At 39.6% G+C, this 20,739-nt stretch overlaps 1 protein-coding gene across 1 annotated transcript in view; it reads left to right on the forward strand.

Annotated features, from left to right (window-relative positions):
* CDH23 (cadherin related 23) overlaps positions 1-20,739 on the forward strand; it is a 537,138-nt gene that overhangs the window by 407,469 nt on the left and 108,930 nt on the right. Inside the window, exons 27-28 of the mRNA XM_063307837.1 lie at positions 15,999-16,059; positions 16,789-16,937. Coding sequence (XP_063163907.1) covers positions 15,999-16,059; positions 16,789-16,937 — 210 coding nt within the window. The remainder of the gene's footprint in view (positions 1-15,998; positions 16,060-16,788; positions 16,938-20,739) is intronic.

Consider the following 20,739-nt stretch of genomic DNA (forward strand, 5'->3'; position numbering starts at 1 on the left):
CCTTGTGGTGCACCCCGGGCAATGTAACTTGTCACGGCTAAATAGTCTACACATCTGGCTGCTGGACCTCACAAGGATTTCCCAGCAAGAAAAAGCAGCATGAACACCAAACTGCTATGCCATACGATTAAAAAAAAAAACCCTCCACCCATCTAGGACTTGCAAGTTGCTGTTTCCACATAAATACATCTTTAATACTGAGTCCTTTATACTCAGTCTTTTAATACCCAGTTCAAACAAAAGTCCCAACATCTATAAAGTAGCATACGACCGTTGCCTTTTTCCAAACATTCTTGCACTAGTTGGGTTGAGGTGCTGTCTCCTCTTCTAATTACCACTGAGCTCCCAGCAAAGTTCCAAGCCAGAGTATGCTGCTCGCCATAACTTGTGGTCCTGGCAGTTGAATGATAGTCCTCTTGGCTGCTTATAATAGCTGCCAGTCTTCAGATGGCACCCCTGCTTCACTGTCTGTATGCCGTTTTCCTATTTCCTTTTCTCCCACACGCACCTCCCCACTCTGTCTTAGGATTTGTTTTTGTAAGCTAAGCCTGGGTGGGGTGAGGCTGCCTCTGAGTGTCGGCAAAATCATTCTCTTCAAGCTCAGGCCCTACTATCTGGAATATGAAGCTAATAAGCTTGGCCCAATCTTATAAGGCTGTTATATTGGTGTTCTGAAAGCACTTTCAGAAACTGTAAAATAGTGTACATCTGCCCAATATTATTATTAATTGGCCCAGTTGTACTTTCTTACTACAAATGATCTGCACAATTATATCTCAGCTCGGCAGCAGGAAAACTCCTCTGGAGGCTGTCTAAATGCATTTGCAAGTGTATTTGTGAAGCCTTTGCTGCTTATTTGTTTAAGCAGTTTTCCCCCCACAGGCACTAGAGCGCTTTATTATTACAGAAGGGTTTATGGCATGGTGTTTTATATAGGTTGCATTATGTTATTATACTGTGAACAGAGAAGATGGAAGCACAATCCAATCATTTTGGCACACACCTGTTTAGAAGAAAGCCAGTTGAAAGCCTATGTTTCAGGACACCAAATCATTATGGAATTATACTGGAGGGACTTAAGGTTCTGCCTCCAGGCTAAGAATAAATCACATTGCATATTGAAACTAATAATGCAGTACGTAGTTAAAAAGTAAGAAAAACCTTGACAATGTTTCCCTTCCATTGCTGATTCCATAGTTCCTTCCACTGGTTTTTGCTTTGAATAAATGACCTTATACTTTATGACAGGATGAGGAACTCCTTGCATTCCAAATTTCTATACAACTGATCTTCTGGAAGCATGTTGGTATAGGTGGGACCAAAGAAAAACCTGACTAGGACCTCAGTTGGTTGGTTCTCAGGCCAGTAAGGATTCAAGAGGTGATTCTGTGAATGAACCCCTATGGATTGAGCTGTTATGAGATCTGCCACCTCACCAGTTCACAATGAAACTGTTAAACAAAACAAAATAAACAAAACAAAACAAAACAAAATAAAATAAAATAAATAAATGGCAAGCCTTGGGAAGCAAATAGGTTCTAAAGGGAAATAGTTCAGTTGCTGCAGCTCTTGTACCTGCCAATTGACTTCCCTCACACCCAGTAGGTGTGAACACACCTACTGGGAGATAGTAAGCAAGCAAACAGGTGATTGAACAAATCTGAAAACCAGAAAAACCATATGTGGGTTAATTTAAGGAAATCTTAAAGTAACGCAAAACTAAGGAAAGAGTACAGAAATGGAAAACTGTAGGATGGAAAATCAGATAGAAAAACAGATAATGGAAAAAACCGTAGAAGATTTTCTATAAATAAGGGGGAGAAATGGACACAATTCCTTGTATGTCAAATAAATCTTTATTTTTGAAATAAAAATCAATTTAGAAGAAATTTGGTGTCTCCCTCCCTCTGACTGGTGCCTCTTGAAAAAAAAAACATACCTGGGGCAGTAGTCATCTCAATTTTTCCATCCCAGATCTAGTAGTTGGACTTTTCCTTTTTCTGCTTGCTCTATGTCAGTGTTTCTCAACCTTGACAACTTTAAGATGTGTGGACTTCAACTCCCAGAATTCCCCAGCCAGCATTCTGGGAGTTGAAGTCCACACATCTTAAAGTTGCCAAGGTAGAGAATCACTGCTCTATATGATATGCACAAGCACACCACTTTATACATGGGAAGGTAGCTATGTTGAGTATAAGCCTAAGATATCTGAAAGTGAGACTTAATTTGACCTCTGAATCTAGGCCTTTCTCTATAGTCTTTACTTTGATAAATGTAAATTTGGGGCTTAATATTTCCTGCTGTCCTACTGCAGATCTCATAGGCCTTTCCCAGCCCTTGCTGGAAAAGCCAGGCTAAGATCCTGGGAAGATTTGCATTCAAAGCTATTGCTCTAAACTATGTTTTTGTGTTTTGTGTTTTGTGTTGGCTTTTTGTTTTGCTTTTGTAATGATAATATGCTATTCAAGCATTAAAGCACCATATTCCACAGAGATGTAAATATACACTCTGTTCTTCTTCCAAATGGTACTGCTATTAAAATGGTTGCATGGAATGTTGATGCCCCAGTATCACATGGGGTACAATATGTGGCATTAATACTTATGATAAATATATGTTCTCCTGAATCTAGTCTCTTTGCCCTGTATTTTAGGTGGGTGGGGTGTTTTTTTTCTGGGCTGTCCAATTTCTGAAGAGTGGCAATCAATGCATGCAATTTTGTAGACCTTTTATATTTTCAGAATGCGTTTAGCTCTTGGACGGCAGTGTGCACATGTGCAAAATATTCTAAAGGTGCTAACACTGACCCCATCCTCATTTCTCACGTTTAGACAGCATACTGTATGGTTATTACTGAAAAGTAACTTATTGAAGTATCATGAATCCAATCCTGGATCTAAATAGAGCAAAGTAATGCTGAGTTTGGGGAACTACTTTAAGCTAATACTCCAAATTTAAAATTTTCATGCATAGGACAAGCACCTTTTCCTTGCCTTTCTTCCCATAAAATTAAGTATCCTGGGACAAGTGACTATACTGAAATTATATTATCCTAGTTGGATTTTAAAAAGTTACATTCCTGTACACTTTTTCATAGGTATCAATATAATGACCACTATTATTTCTAGCTTTTTATCTACTAATCTGTGATAGGCACCATTTAGAACCAGGAGATGTTTGGAATTTGGGAAGCATCTGTACTTACAAAATGGCCACCTTGGAGACAATGGATAAAATATCCATTTAGGAGAAAGTCTCCCAGAATGTTCTCTGCTGTTCTAGTGGGACATTTGTGGCACATGAAGAAATTCATGTAAATAAATATGATTCTAGAGGATGCGTTGCTTTGAAGGACTGCAGATTCTTATTCTTGTCGTTATTACTATTTTTAAAGTGAGGCAAGGATTCTGGTGGGCACCAATGGAGGTGTCTGGGGGTTCACTGATCCCTGCTTACTTCTGTCATTACCATACTGTGATTCTCCAAAAGGGTGTAGGTTATTTGACATTACCAAGAGTTTGCGAAGGCCTATTATGAAGGAACATTTTCCACAGGTGGTCCACAGTCTGTCCACAAACTATATGACTCAATCACATTGCAGTAGATTCCATGATGCTCCAGTCCTGCTTAATATGCCCTTTTCTTGAATGGGATTCACACGCTTGGGAAATGGGCCGGCTGGGCTTTACACTGCGTATGGAATGTCTTAAGTAATCCAGACGTTTCCAGAGCTTGAGTCTTCAACATGATAAGGCATGCACTCATGTGGTCCATGCAAAGATGAATCAAATACTGCTGGTTTGCATAAAATGACAAAAAGGAGACAAGTGGTCAGGAGGAGAAAAATACAGATGAGAGTAATGATCATAGGCAAGGAATCCAAGCTCTTCTCACTTGGCACTGAGCTCAGTGGAACCAGCTCAGTAGTTGCATTGAGTAATGCAAGGACACATGTACTTGGCATGGTCTCATTTGCTGTATCCCTTGCACTCATCTTTCTTTCCTGCAAGACAACAGGAGTAAAGATCAGGCAACCCTGACAAATGTATGCACTGACATGTATGGAAAACTAATGGGGATGACAAAAGACGGTGCAATCCGTTTTTTTCCTCTCGGCTCTAAATAGTTGAAATTAGTTCCAACTCCTTTACTGGCAGAAGCCCATCCATGATCCACCTCTCCTTCTGCAGGTTCTTGTGCTGCCAGCGAATGGCAGTACTTCATTTTAGGCATTATTGCTGCATAGCAGGATCTCATATATATCTACTCAGAAGTAGGCTTCACAGGGTTCAGTGGGTTGTATTCCTGTGTATCTATGTAGGATTACAAGCATAGATTCTGATCCCTACAGAATTTGACTGAACTGCCGTGCAAAGCTAATGGGAGTAATTTTGAATATTGGATTTAAAGCAGAGGCTCCTAACCATTTCCACTGCATGATACAAAGTTAAACATGGAATTTTTATGCAAATTTGAATGCCTACTTATTATCTATGTATAGTTGTTTACATAATCCAAATAAGAAAACAATGAATAGGGAAGATGCATAAGTGTGGACATCCTTTCTGTCTGTACTTTGTAACACCTACTTTGGCAGATATAACAGTTTTCATGTGTTTCCTGTAGTCCTCCTATTTTTGTTTTTGGAATATTTTTCCCACTCCTCCTTGTAGAACTCAGAAATATTCTCAGCTCAGCACTGCATATTTGAGATCTCCCTAGAGGTTTTCAATATTCAAGTTTAGGTCTGTGAAACTCCATTCCAAAACTATCTTTCTTTCCTGAACTTCATGCTCATGTTTCACTTTGTCCCATGCAGAGGTTGCACCAGCTTCTCTTCACTTAGGAATTTACTGAAACTCACCATTTGACCAGAGATGCCTACATTTTTGCATACAATTCTGGAGAAGATGCTGATGCTGGGGAGAGAGGAAGGCAAAAGGAAGAGGGGCCGACCAAGGGCAAGATGGATGGATGATATTCTAGAGGTGACGGACTCGTCCCTGGGGGAGCTGGGGGTGTTGACGACTGACAGGAAGCTCTGGCGTGGGCTGGTCCATGAAGTCACGAAGAGTTGGAAGCGACTAAACAAACAAACAACAACTGTGTAGTTCACTGCATCATCAAAAGCTTTTGAAAACCAATACTCAAGCCACAGATTGGCAACACAGCATCTACAGGCCTCATAGCATATATGATCCAAACGTTCATGTCCATAGGGCTATAGAATTAGGGAACCATCCATTTAAAGTTTGCAAGCTAAGCTTTGCCTTTATTTTATTATTTTATTATATAGCATCTTCTGTATAGTTAGACAGTTAACACTGAGAATTAAAAACTGTAAGTTCTCCACATGTATCCATGGCTAGGAAAGTCCAATATCATATTCTCTCTGACATTGTTATATCTTTTTGTCCATCCATCAGTTTATATATTCTATCAAACTAATTGGAATTACTATATAATTACACTAAGCTCTCACAATAGCAAAATAATAGGGAAGAACAGTAAAGAATAGTTGGCCTGCATTGCCTCTTCAAGAATGGTGGACTTTGGAGCCAGATTTTATTATTATATTTAATTAATTAATTTCAGGAACAGAGCAGATTTTTAACTGCCTGGGGGAACTATTCCTGCTGTAAGATTATGGATTAAGATTATGGAAAAGACTTCCTCCAATATCAGATCTAATTTGACTAAGATTGGTTTCTTGAGGTGGAGGAATGTACAAGCCAGCCTAAGGAAATCAGTGGGAGAAATCGAGTGTTTTGATGATATGCTAATAAAAACCTTACTGAACACTTAAAACCTCTATGGTTAGCTTTTGCGAGTTTTGTAGTAAAGGCTTATAATGAAATCATATATGTTTACAGGCTTGTTTTGCTTTTTTATACCCACATTAATATTCATCCTTCCCTCTACACTCACAGATTAGCTTGCTTTCCATACCCAGTTACAAAAAACGGTGCCAGCTGCCTTAGCCAGCTTCTTTCCCTCAAAAGACAAAATGCTGGAACATGGAGGGCATGCAAATTAGCGACTGGAGAAGTTGATGGTTTTTTTTAAAAAAAATGTCAAAATATTGCACAATTTTCTTTATGATTCTTTTAATGGCCAGGCTCTTGGGCAGAGCTATTCAGAGCTCTTCATCTCCATGAAGAAATAGGGAGAATGATCATTCAATTCTAGCTTTAGATTGGTTATGATATATTATACATTAGTTCTGATGCTATGTGACCCCATATACTGCCTGCCAGAATATTGGTCACAGCTCCACAGAAATCTGAATCTAAAAAGACCTAATCATTATCTGGATTGCCTCTATATTGTGGAAAATCTCTATGCAGGCATCAGCCACAACCCAAAAACTATGAATTGCTTGGCTTGGACACACTGCACAGTTGACTGCTTTTGGCATCTAGCACATGAAGCCAGCCATCACCATGTCAAAACATTAAACTTTATTTATTTATATGACTCTATAGCCTTAGCATCAGTGTTGGTTGTTGACCAAACCTATAGCAATCCATTTCCTAATTCATGAACAGAAATGGCAGAAAAACTAGATGATGATGATGATGATGATGATGATGATGATGATGATGACGACAACAACAACAACAACGACTGCTTTAGATGAAAACAACTCCAGATGGAAGGTGCATAGGCTTTCAGATTCAGTACCACAGTGATGGATTGAAGTTGTAAAAAGCAGAGATTGGATGGTGGATGAATTGGTTGCTTGTTTGGCAGCTGATCTTTTTCTACATGAATTTAATCCCTATGCTTGCCAACAGAAACACAACTCTCCACATCATGAAACTGAGTTCATTTACAGCAGTTTAGTTCCAACTGCAGTGTTAAGTGTGCTTTCATGGACTGTTTCAATGTATGTATTTGGTTCTCCTTCTCTCCCCCCCCCCTCTCTCTCTCTTAAATATAAATGCTGTATCTCTTTCCCACAGTCATGTTAGGATTTTTGGTTCTCCTACTTTCATGACAATATTTTTTCTTTAGCAAGCTTACAGTGTTTAACAAGTAAAAAAGTGAAATGCATGTGAACTTTATAAGAGTGACAGCATGTGATCTTTATATCTTATCATTTATGTTTCACCCAATTTCTAAATTTAACTTTAAAAAGACTGGAATAGTTTACAGGGACTAAACTAAATAAAGTAATCAGTTCAAAAGCAATTCTAAATAAAACAGAAAGGTAATTTGACAAAAATAGAAACTGAATTGAGCAACACATCAATGAAAAGGTCAGAAGAAGACAGATTCAACAAGCAGAAGAGCAATACAAACCAGAATTAAACTGGAATAATTATGCAAATCAAATCACACTTCTGGACAGCTTCATCTGAATACTTCATTATTTCTAGAATAGAAATCCCTGAATATGTGAGCCCATTTTGTGTCTGCATGCTGAGCCAATCTTAATTGCAGTTGTTTTTATATTGTATAAATATCGTAATTTTCCTTTTGGTAAAACACTGAAAGAAACATAAAAAATAATATTTGATCATACTTTCCAGAATGCCCTAAAATTTAAGCAGGTGGCAAGATTCCATGGGATTATTCTAAGCATTTCAATTTTCTTCCGACCTCCCCCCACCATCTTTTCTCCTTTTACTCAGTTATGAATTGTAAATATCCATTATCTTAATATATCTCAAAGGCAGCACCTTTGTTTTCTTTGACTGTGACTCTGATTCCTTCTAGCATAGCAACAATTTGCATGCGTGCATGCATGCATGCATATATATATATATATATATATATATATAGGTTTGTGGCAGTCACCTCAAGACAAGAAAGTGGTGGCTTTCAAGAGAAAAACTGTTTCTAATGTAGGCTGAAAACTTTCTTTCAGTACATCAGTACATAGGTAGAATAAAAAATCCAGTGCCTCCCCAGGTTCTTTAAGCCCTCTGGCAAATTAAAAGACACAGGATGCCTTGCACATGGCTGGTTCCCCTGAACTCAGACCATTCCCTTTCATTTGTCAAGTTTTGACAAGTTACCATAAAATGTAAGAAATCATAATGATTTTCTAGAGATCCCCAGGATCAAATGCAGTTCTTGCTAATGAGCAAAACAAAAATATTCATCTTCTAGAAAACATACTGTAAAATCTATGCATGTCCTTGATTTTTTGGATAATATTTAATGTCACTGAGTCCAAGTGTTTATAAGCAATGTAGTTAAGATGTCCCTAGAGACAAAACTATGACATAACGCACCTTGACGTTTGCAGTAATACTTGCAAGGGGGTTCTAGACTCTGTCTAGTAAATGTAAACTAAACTGTAGTTATCTGCAAAACTGTCAATCAAGTGTATTAATATTAAAACACATGAAACAGCAATTTATGTGCATATAGTGAATAGGTAGTCCTATAACTTTGCTACAATGATGTTAAACCAGTCATCTGTATTACCCACTAGAGAATCATCAGATAATAGCAACATGCAAAAGATATAGTTGCTGCATAAATTATGGATGCCCCAAAACTCAGGATAGCTGGCAAACAATGTAGATAGGAGAAGCCTTACCGATGCTGGAAACTCACTTAGCAATGGGATGACTGCAAATAATATTTTACTCAACTTTTCCCAGTACTTTTTCTACCAAATTACAATGGCTTTAGAGAAGTATTTCCCTTTTCCCCATGCCAAAAAAGAGAACCAAAAAACTAGAAGAGAGATATTTATGTACATGTAGACCTAATCCTTTCATTCATTCAAAATCATGCCTGCACATTTCCGGTGAAGAAAGCTGAAAATAAACAGAGGTACATGAAAATAAGTGGGGGCACGTTAATGAGTCAGCTTCTTGCATTTTGTCCATTGTCATGTTCCACAACTGCAGCTGTAGGATAGCTCAGTGGTGGCCTTCGTATGTAATGAATTTTAATGTAAAGGTCAGACGTTCTTGCCTCTTAGGTAAAGAGCGATACCCTTGCTTTTCATTTTTTTATATATAATACATTTTATGACATAGATGTGTATCTCTGATTTATTAGCTCCTCCCAGATGGATTTCTTGGAGGAAAGCCATAATCCCACTCAAATGTTAACTATTATGTTTTTCCCTGAAATCAAAGCAGCAAAACTGGAGCAAATAAAGTGCCTATGAATGCACTGGCCTTTTTATTGGAAATGTTCCTAGGAGGACTGCGCCACCTCAGCAGCAGCAAACTTCTTAGATCGCTGCCTGCGCTTATCTCTCAGACCATTTTATTTCACTACATCTTGTTTTTTCCTTGCCCTCCCTTCAAGCTTTTAAGAGTTGGTTTGTTGCTTGGTTCTCCTGCTCTCCATCCACTTGCTCCTTCCTTCGCCTCTGTTGTCTTCCAGGCCTGGCCATTTGGGGGAGGGGTGTGCCCAGAGGAGCAGGGGAGAGGGCAGGGAAACCAAGTCTGCTTGCAAACAATGAAGAGCAACTGAAGGTTCACAGCAGCGGAAAGCCTGAGGCTCATCACTGTACTTGATTCGGAAGGCCGCGTCATGAACGAAAATGCTTTTCAGAGTTGAGCCTGTAGAGAATTACAGTTCTTTACCTCCAGTGCATTCGATCCCCTGCTAAAAGTTTAAATGGTACAGTCTGGTCTCTGGCATCTGGTCACTGAGGAAGCAGTTCATGTTGGACCAGCAATTGCGGGGAAGAGAGAAGATCAAGGAAAGCTTCTGGCTGTTTCTTTCTCTCTTCTGTGACAGCATTTCTCTTGCTTTCCCTGGGTCGTCCTCTAATATTCTACCCTCCTCCTCAAGACTGCTGTCTTTCATCTTGATTCCCTATAGATCTTTCCCCTTTTGCTTTGCATTTCTTTTTCTCCCCTCAAGGGAGGCAAATGCAGAATAGTTCCCCACCTTTTTCCAGATTGCCCTTTTCTTGAGTTGTGGATGCCAAATGACCATGAACTGCTGAGACCGGACTTGATCTGAAAGGGGGGCAGGACAGCTGTGGGTGGTCAGGATGTGTTGGGTATTTTGGTAGTAACTGAAGGCAGAAACACCCCACAGTCCATCACAGCATGTCCTAGAGCAGTGTTTCTCAACCTTGGCAACTTTAAGCTAGGGTACTAGCTAGGGAATTCTGGGAGTTGAAGTCCACACAGCTTAAAGCTGCCAAGGTTGAGAAACGATGCCCTAGAGGGGCACCAGGTTAGTGGTGAAAACAGCCCTTGACCATTCATTGCATACAGGTAGTCCTCACTTAACAACCACAATTGGGACTAGAATTTTGGTTGCTAAGCAAAGCAGTCATTAAGCAAATCTGACCCAATTTTATGACCTTTTTGTAGCAGTCATTAAGCGAATCTCTGTGGGCACAAAGCGAACCATTGCGGTCATTGAGCGAATCATGCTGTTCCCCATTGATTTTGCTTGCCAGAAGCTCGCAGGGAAAGTCAAAAATGGCAATCATGTGACCATGGGCTGCTGCAATGGTCATAAATGCAAACCAGTTGCCAAGCGCCCAAATTGTGATCACATGACCATGGGGATGCTGCAACGATCATAAGTGTGAGAACTGGTCATAAGTCATTTTTTCCAACACTGTTGTACATCTGAACTGTCCCTAAACGAATGGTTGTTAAGTGAGGACTACCTGTATGCTTTCAGAGTTCACCATTGCGTAGTCTGTTGTAGACTCTCACATTCATCTCACATCTCACATTCTTATTGTTGTTAGGAAATTAAATCTTCTAGTCACTTTAAATGGCTGATTGTAGTTTTTTCAGTATCAACAAAAAAAAAAACTGGCTGGAAAGTTCATCTGGACTAACAGTCACTTGGAGTCACTTAGAGCCCAGATGAGCATCTTTAACTGTCCCTGGTTTTTATCTGAATATGCTAATGTCAGTGTTTAACTGAGTATTTTAAGAGATCATTGCCAGAAATCCCTATGTGGTTTAGCCACTGTAATGACTACTGGACGTATTGGGGATTCTCATGTTAAAGATTAGGCTTGCTTATATCTGGAATGGGCAATCTGTTGCCCACTAGATGTTCTGGACCACAGCCCTTAGCCAGGAGGTGGCTAGGACTGATGGGAAACGAAATCGAAAACATCTGGAAGATGCCAGATTGTCATTCCTAGCGTACATGAAAAAAAAAAAAAGAAGAATATAACTGCATGAGTATTCCTTAGGAGATATAATTTCAGTTTTCACAATGTGATCTGTGCAGATGTTTTACCCTGCACCAGTTAGCACATGCCCTTTCAGTCTGCACACATATATTAACCCCTTTCAAAAACAAGACTTTCTCAAATAATTAAAATATTCAGTTATTTCACCTTTTTAGAAGGGTGTTCAGTCATTGTTTTTTTTTGGGGGGGGGGGTTAAAAGGGCACTGCCTACTCATACATTTTATTTATATTTCCCCTAATTTTGAACAATATTTACAAAATGCTTGTAACAAAGTCTTCCGTACAGTAGGCGTTTCTGTTCTCGCCAAGGGAACTTAGAAAGATGCTTGCAATAAGCCATAGGAACACCAGGTGGCGGAATTGGGTTGTGTTTCCACAAAGGTCTGAAAATATCCTATTATGCACACTCACACTGATGGGTAAAGATGACCTGAGGAAACAATGCATTGTACTACCTCAAGTTCTGAAACAACCACTGGTGCAGGTTTTACCTGGCTGCTAGTAGCAATTTCAGGGGAGTGTAAGACAGTTAATAATTTACTTAAACCCAGTAATTCCTGAACTTAGTTGGATTCTTGATGTCTGTTATCTGCTTTGCTTGTTCTTTGCGGTAGCCTTACAGTGTAACCGCTACCTAGCCTCTCCAAAGGTTTTTGAATTGAAATTCAACTCCTTATTCATCCCTATGCTCCGTGAACCAAATGCTCAGGGTGCAGTAAAAGGAGAGGTTGCTAGGTTTCCGCAGGGCCTACAGTGATTCAGATGTTAGGATGAAATCTCCACCAGCCAGAAGTACAGTTGCTTTTCTGTTCAGCTGGTAGCACTTCATAATGTTTGGTGTGAATTTTTCGGAGGAGATTCTCCTTCACAGATGAGATTTTCACAGAGGAGGTTCACATTCTGAGTAAGTTCCCCTTTGAATATTACACGAAGCTTGGCAGCTAAATACAGAAGTGATTGTGTATTCATCTAGTACTTCCTCTGTAAAATCCAAAGCTTCAGTGACACATTTGTTTGCTGAAGATATGCTTTGTGAAATACTGCTTTGAATCATTTCACAAGGAACACTGTAAAAATTGGTGAGTTCTAGTCCCCCCCCCCACCATCTTCTCTGATGCAATTTTCTAATTCTTGATATTGTCATATTGTGTGTTTCTCATTCTTCATGTTTAGTAGCCGGTGATATGGGATGGAGAAATAACCATTGTGTTAACATCTGGACTACACTGTACTCCCCACTATAAATGGAGGGGGGGCAGAACTCAATATGGGGTCTCCAATAAAAAGATGGAGGTGACAGAAATGTCATGCACTGTTATGTGCATATTAGATTTAAATTATATGCATCTCTTTTAGAATGGTTGTCCTCTACTGCAGCAGTATAACCTATGGACATAGCAGGGATGAAGAAATTTTTTCGGCTCAAGAATAACCATCCAACATCTTGGAGTTAAATGCTAGCAATGGGTGCACTCCCACAGCCCTCTGGTTTCCTCCCAACATATTTGCCAAGAAATACATTTTTTTTTTCATCCATAGGGATGCATACATTACACACACACCATTTGTTTATGTCTGGTTAGTATACACACAAACCTATTTTTTCTATCCAAATACTTCATTGATTATAGAAGGGCCTTTCTGTCAATCATGTTAAGATGTGGAAAGTGCTCAGAAAAAATAGGAATCCCAGAACACTCATTGTCCTCATGAGAAACTTATAATCAGGTCAGAAAGCCACAATGTGGACAGAACATGGTGAAACAGACTGGCTCCAGGTTGGCAAAGTGTGACAAGGCTGTATACTCTCCCTTTATTTATTCAACCTATATGCTGAATTAAGGAAAGATGGATTGGAAGAAGATGAGGTGGTTTTAAAATTGGAGGAGGAAACATCAGAAACCTGTACTATGCTGATGACACTATCCTGATAGCCAAAAATGCAAAGGATCTGCAAGCCCTAGTAATAAAAGTCAAGAAGTGCAATAAAAAATTAAAATTTAATTTAACAAAAAATTTTAATATTAAAATTAAATATAAAGAAAGCCAAACTAATGACAACAAGCAGAACAACCAGCCTTATAATTAACAATGAAGATATCGAAGTGATGGATAGCTTCTGCCTTTTAGGATCAACCATCAACAGTAAAGGAACAAGCAGTCAAGAAACCTGCCACAGACTAGAACTTGGTAGAGCAGCCATGAATACCTTGGAAAAGATATTCAAATGCTGTGATGTCTCTATACCTTCAAAGATCAGAATTGTGCAAGCCATGATATTCCCTGTGACACTCTGTGGAAGCCGAAGTTGGACTTTGAAGAAGCAAGATAAGAGTATTGAGGTTTTGAATGTTGGTATTGCAGAAGATTCCTGAGAATACCATGGACAGCCAAGAAAACAAGCCAATGGATCACTGAACAAATCATCCCAGACTTCTCATTCCAGGCACAAATGACCAGGCTCAAATTATTCCACGTTGGACACATTATGCGAACATTAGCTCTTTGGAGAAGGGTCTAATCTGGGAAAGGTGGAAGGAAAGAGAAAAAGAGGATGACCAGCAGGGAGGTTGATGGACTTAGTTACAGTAACAATGAGTGCACCATTGGAAGAGTTGAAGGACCAGGTTAGGGACAGATCATCATGGAGAAAATCTATCTGTGTGGTTGCCAGGAATCAAAAACAACTTGATGGCATGTATGGCCATCAGATTGGAAAAAATCAACTTACAGTATATCCCCATACCAAAACAGGGAAACACTAAAGAATGTTCAAACTATTGCACAGTGGCACTTACTTCACATGAAAGTAAAGTAATGCTCAAGATCCTGCAAGGTAGACTTCAGCAGTTCATGGAGCGAGAATTGCCAGATGCACAAGCTGGGTTTAGAAAAGGCAGAGGAACTAGGGACCAAATTGCCAATATCCGCTGGATAATGGAAAAAGCCAGGGAGTTTCAGAAAAACATCTATTTCTGTTTTATTGACTATTCTAAAGCCTTTGACTGTGTGGACCATAACAAATTGTGGCAAGTTCTTGGTGGTATGGGGATACCAAGTCATCTTGTCTGCCTCCTGAGGAATCTGTGTAACAACCAAGTAGCAACAGTAAGAACAGACCACAGAACAACGGGCTGGTTTAAAATTGGGAAAGGAGTATGGCAGGGCTGTATCCTCTCACCCTACCTATTCAACTTGTATGCAGAACACACCATGCGATATGCTGGGCTTGAGGAATCCAAGGCTGGGATTAAAATTGCTGGAAGAAACATTAACAATCTCAGATATGCAGATGATACCACTTTGATGGCTGAAAATGAGGATGAACTGAGGAGCCTTATGACGAAAGTGAGAGAAGAAAGTGCAAAAGCTGGCCTGCAGCTAAACCTCAAACAAACCAAGATTATGGCAACCAGCCTGATTGATAACTGGCAAATAGAGGGAGAAAACGTAGAAGCAGTGACAGACTTTGTATTGCTAGGTGCAAAGATTACTGCGGATGCTGACTGCAGCCAGGAAATCAGAAGACATTTAATTCTTGGGAGGAGAGCAATAACAAATCTCGATAAAATAGTTAAGAGCAGAGACATCACTCTGACAACAAAGGTCTGCATAGTTAAAGCAATGGTGTTCCCCGTAGTAACACATGGCTGCGAGAGCTGGACCATAAGGAAGGCTGAGCGAAGGAAGATCGATGCTTTTGAACTGTGGTGTTGGAGGAAAATTCTGAGAGTGCCTTGGACTGCAAAAAGATCAAACCAGTCCATCCTCCAGGAAATAAAGCCAGACTGCTCACTTGAGGGAATGATATTAAAGGCAAAACTGAAGTACTTTGGCCACATGATGACAAGACAGGACACCCTGGAGAAGATGCTGATGCTAGGGAAAGTGGAAGGCAAAAGGAAGAGGGGCCGACCAAGGGCAAGCTGGATGGATGATATTCTAGAGGTGACAGACTCGACCTTGGGGGAGCTGGGGATGGTGACAACCGACAGGAAGCTCTGATGTGGGCTGGTCCATGAAGTCATGAAGAGTCGGAAGCGACTAGACGAATAAACAACAACAATCAATCAATCACATTTATATGAAGACCAAAGAGACCTTCACTGGTTCTTTTCTTTCCTACCTTGAAAGAGTGCCTTGAATTATACAGAATCTTGGCCTTCTGCAGTGGGAAAGGAAGGTGCTAAAAGTGGCTTGAATAGCAGAAGACTCTGTTCTTCCCTTGATTTTAGAAAATAAATTTGGTTTGGAATCTGCTCCCCTCTCTTTTTCCAAGGAGACAGGGCTTGAGAGACTGAGAAGCCAGATGGAGAAGTTGGGGGGCGGGGTCTGAATTCAAACTGCAGCTGGTGGTTCCTCAGTCTTCACTTGCTACAACCAACCATGCAAGTATAACATCTCAATAACATCTCATGAAGTTGTTATATATGAAATGTAATTGATGCATGTGAAACCTAAACTTATCCAAGTAGCAAGCATTGACTGCAGAGCTAATTTAGTCATGTGTAATAATGCCCTAAAGAATAATGTTTCCACTTGAAAGCATGCTGATGATTATTCTATACTTCTTTACATCACAGTTATTCTATGGAATGCAGAATAATAAAATACTGTTCCCGTGTCGGATAATATTTGTCCTTTTCCTAACAGTAACATGTGGAACTCACCTTTTGATTTTTTTCTTGTTTTTACAGTTTTAATTCATTTTTTAAATAATTTTATTGTTTTATCAAATGTAAGCTGCACTGTGGGTAGAATGACAAGGGTAGGATACCCGTATTTTAAATAAACAAACATATTGAAGCAGCTCCATGATTGTTTTTTCATCTTTGTTTCTCAAAGGTGAAAGCCACAGATGCAGATGAAGGTGTGAATGGCCGTGTGTGGTACAGGATTGTCAGAGGTAAATAGATATTTTGGATATCTATATTTTGTAAGGAACTCTTGTACATCCTTTGAAACCATACTGATCTCCATGCAACCCAACTCAAGCTTCCCTATGTGTGTAGCTCTACTATTTCCATCCAAACTTAATTATTGAAAGAAATGCCCTGAGTGGATTCCACTTCTAGTATATCTCTGTAATGAAATTGCAATAAACTTCCCTTTTTGAAACCTGACCATTCATGTTTTATAATCTTTAAGATTTACTGCAAAAAACTGTTTCCAATATATCTACATATCTTAACATCTAATACTTTGTGGTCATGGTCCTCAGTACACTTCTTTCCAAATACATTCAGTTGCTGATGGAGGCTTGCTCCCAAGTAAGTCTTTAGGAATAAGCAAAGGGTTGCAGGAGAATTTGGAAAAAGTACCTTGGATCTCTTGCAAGCTCAGGATCTTTGTGCAGTTTATTAAAGTGTGAACAGGAAGATGGAAAAATGCTGCTGCAGCAGAGAGGTGCTGTCCTTGCACAAGTTCTAAAGCACCTTTTCCCTTTTATAAGTGTCCCCTACCAAAGATATCTTGTGATATTATAAGATCTCTCCCCTCTCCCTCTCCCCCCACCTCCCACATCTATCTCTTATACTGTATGTCTTGAGGTTGAACTGCATGGAGTATTAAATTTTCCAATCTGATGATACCCTGACATACATTATTGGTTTTTTTCTTTCTTTCTTATGAACAGGAAACAATTTCAACAATTTCAGGATCAATCCCAGCAATGGGCTGGTCATGAGGGGTTTACGACCCCTGGACAGAGAACACAATTCATCCCATGTGCTTGAGGTGGAAGCTTACAATAGTGAACAAGGACCAATGAGAAGTTCTGTCAGGGTAAGGACTTTTCAAAATACTACCAATCAGCAACCTTTTCAGGCTGTGGCCATCATCACAAGGTTTTGAATTAATGCAGTCAATAATGTCCTTGGACCTACCTAGTGCTATCATGGATCTTATGTTGCCTACAGCATTACCAGCTTGTGTTGAGAATGAAAACAGAATGTCTCTTTTTGCTTATAATACAGGATTCTGCAAACTGCTGTATCAGATTTACAGTTTCGTAGTAATGAATGCAATACATGAAGACTTCTATAGTGGAAATTATTAAAGCAACAAATTTTGAAACCATTTGTATCTAGGTTCAGCAGAGATTTAAATGTTGGCCAATTAATAGAAGTTTAAGCTAGTTCTAAAGTTTCATAATTAGGGGGGATTTCTCTGTTTTTTAAATTAATTCAGCAACAAATTAGAAAAATAGATGTGAAATTAATTTCAGAAAATAAGGTTGATGTCTGTACATAAATAATAAGTCGTAAGGTTGGATTCGGGGGAGTCCGAAGGGCATGGATGCATGTAACAACAGGCAGAACTTCGATGGCACCATCTTGACTTTTTTTTACCATATCCTGGAGACATCCTTGCCTGGAACACTGGTGAATGTCCTCAGCAAAAGCACATGGCTCTGCTGATGAACAGTCATGACTAAGAAGTTACCTCAGCTTAGCGTGAGCCGCAAATATGGGAGTCTGGTTTCACCCACCTGGAAGAAGCTAGAGAGCAAAGCTATTGTTTATTTTAGCCCATGAATGAATTTGTTCTCTGTTCTCTCTCTTCTTCTGGGTGGACAAAGCCAACGTTCCTGGTTTGCATGGCTGCTCAAGCAGAGATGCTATATTAGCTGCACCTGTTTGTGATGGGGCAGTGAGTTTGCACAGATGCCTTTGCCACTTAGCATGGCTTGTGTACTGGCTCATTAAACATGGAATTCTGGGACTTGAATTCTGTGGTCTGAGCTGGGTCCAAGCCGCCTGAACAGATTGCTTCAGAACACCAGTTCAAGAAATAGTTCACTGGTACAAGTTCAAACTGTGCAACTTATTGAGCACATCGGCCATTTGGATTATTCTGTACTATAAACACCGAAGTATGAGTAGCATTTAAATGTTTCACAGATCAGAAAACCATTTATTCAAACAGTAAAGGAATAGAATAGTTGAATAAACATGGGTCACCTCATGCATGTATTTTGCAGGTCTGTTCAAGGGGTATGTTTCTCTGTGGCTCCTGTACAGTCTGGATTGTTTCGTTTCAGTGCATGGTTTTCCTACTTGAGGAATACTTGAGCATTGCTGATCAGGATGAATAATCAAAAAGGCTTTGTTTTTTAAAGAAGGTCCCTAAATTACATAACAAAATAGAGTAGGTCAAATTTTGTCTCAGGTTCTCGATAAAAAAAGAGAGAGATTACTCTCTCAACTTCAGAGTCAATACGTTTTGTTGAGGACATAATAGTGGGACTCTTTCAAACTCCTTTGCTCCTCATGCTCACCTGTATAATACAGCAGATGTCCTGTGCATCCTATCTTCTCGTACAGGTAGTCCTCACTTAATGATCATTCATTCAGTGATGGCTCAGACTTACAATGGTGCTGAAAAAAAACAACTTGCAACCGGTCCTCACACTTACGACCATTGCAGTGTCCCCAGGGTCATGTGATCACAATTTGGGTGCTTGGCAATTGGTTCACATTTATGACCATCACAGCATCCTGTAGTCATGTGAGCACCATTTTTGACCTTCCTAGCTGGCTTCTGGCAAGCAAAAACAATAGGGAACTGTGTGATTCACTTAACGGCCATGTGATTTGCTTAATGACTGCAGTGATTTGCTTAATGATTGCCACAAATAAAGCTTGTAAAATCAGGTCAGATTCGTTTAATGACTGCTTTGCTTAGCAACTGAAATTCCAGTCTCAATTGTGGTTGTTAAATGAGGACTACCTGTATTGTTTCAATTAAAGAAAAAAAAATCATTGAAAATATGAAGAATTGCAAGTAAACCACTGTGGGTTTTTTTCCCAATAGTTCCTGACCCTACTGAATGGCATAAGAATACATTTGGAAAAAAAAATATATATTTTCAACTATTTCAGATTTTGAAAAACCGGAATGAAAATTCCTGAGAGTGGGCAAAAAATTCAAGTTTCATTTCTTCTTCATTTCAAAAGCCTGCTGCAAATAAATAAGGTTTAACAAGTCTTAACAGAGAGCCAGCCTCCTATAATAGAAAACATTTCTCAAGCAGATCACACAGTCCTACAAATGATACATTTGGGAGTAGCTTTATTTATGCTTAATATATTCAGTAATCTTCTAGCCCATTTTTCATTATTTCATACGTTTCCTAATTAACAATTCAGTGCCTTGCCGCTGACATTCACTGCTGATAACAGAGTGGTTAGGCAGGATCTAATAGAGTCTTCAGAAAATGCATGGAATATTCCATTATTCATCTTCCCTCATTTGTATTGTTCTGAGAAACATGTTTTCCTTTTAGAGGATATTAAGGGAGCTTTTCTTTCCTCTGGAGTAACCGTGATTGTCACAGCTAGAAATAGGACATTGATCAACATGCTATTTACTTCTGATTTTACAGATGGCTGGATTTCTATCTAATTTAATTATTTTTAAAGGAAAAAAAAATAAAGATCCTTGAGCTTCATTTGTCTCAAGTGGAGATGGTTTTTGCTTTGAAGGCATTATGTGGATTGCTATTCATTAATTTTGTTATTTGTTGGCTGGCTTGAATAGTGTGCGCACTACAGCCAGGATCAGCAATACCTCACTGGCAGATTTCAGAGAGTCCTTAGCCATACGGCAAAGGCCCTCAACAATCCCACTTTCCCTGCCTGTTCAGACAGGCTACACAATGCTGAATGACCCTGCTGCCTTGCTTACCATCAAAAAATTCACTGAAGCTTCCTTTTCTAGCCAGCGGTTTCCTGAAGAGTTGCTGTAATTAGTCTCTGGAGCTAAACTTGTTCTTGTTCATTGATTACCTTGTTTTCCTTCTCAGGGTTCAGAATTGCTGAGGGGGAAAAGTGAATCTGACCTTCTTTTACTAGGCAATGGTATTGTCCAATGGCAGCCATAACTATGTAATCCTTTTTAAAGTGCTGCCTTTTTTAATATCATTTTCCTTATTTATTTAATTTATTTATCAAATTTCTCTGCCACCCATCTCGTACACAACAACTCACGAAGCACTTTAAAAGAGTAATTGTTTTGATTGCATGTTTGTGACTGCCTTCTTGACTTTTCTGACCCCACTCCCCTAGGGACACCCTCTACTAGGCAGAGGACTGTAAACCTGGCTTACTCCCACTAAAAGAGGTAAAAATTAGTTTTGGCTGCTCAAGATAGAATAGTTCCATATGCCTGGTGGAGAATTGTGGAGCATGTGTTTGTAGGTGACTGCGAGGAGATTGAATAAATGCCCATATCAGCACATTTATGGCAAGTGGTTTTGTATCTGTGCACAGACAGCCGTTTTTGCTTGCTCACACCAGCAAATGTGGCCCCAACACTGGATCTGGCTCCCGAGGTCTAAAACGTTCCCTTTTCCTATGTGGTGCTGTCAGGCATTGAGTCTGAAAACCCCTGTCAGCAAAGAGTTGCTCTTTCAGTCTGTTGCAGCTCCATCAGTAGTGCCCTCAGGTCTGACGGTCAAGAAGTCTTCTTCCCTTCCCCTCTTGTTATCACTAGCCCTTTTTCTTTAACTTGGCTAATGGCTGTCAGCCCTCCAGCATAGACCAGACTAGGAAACCAAAGTCATGCAGGCCAGTACTACTTTTAT

This window comes from Candoia aspera, chromosome 6 (genome assembly GCF_035149785.1).
Source record: "Candoia aspera isolate rCanAsp1 chromosome 6, rCanAsp1.hap2, whole genome shotgun sequence".
Lineage (NCBI taxonomy): Eukaryota > Metazoa > Chordata > Lepidosauria > Squamata > Boidae > Candoia > Candoia aspera.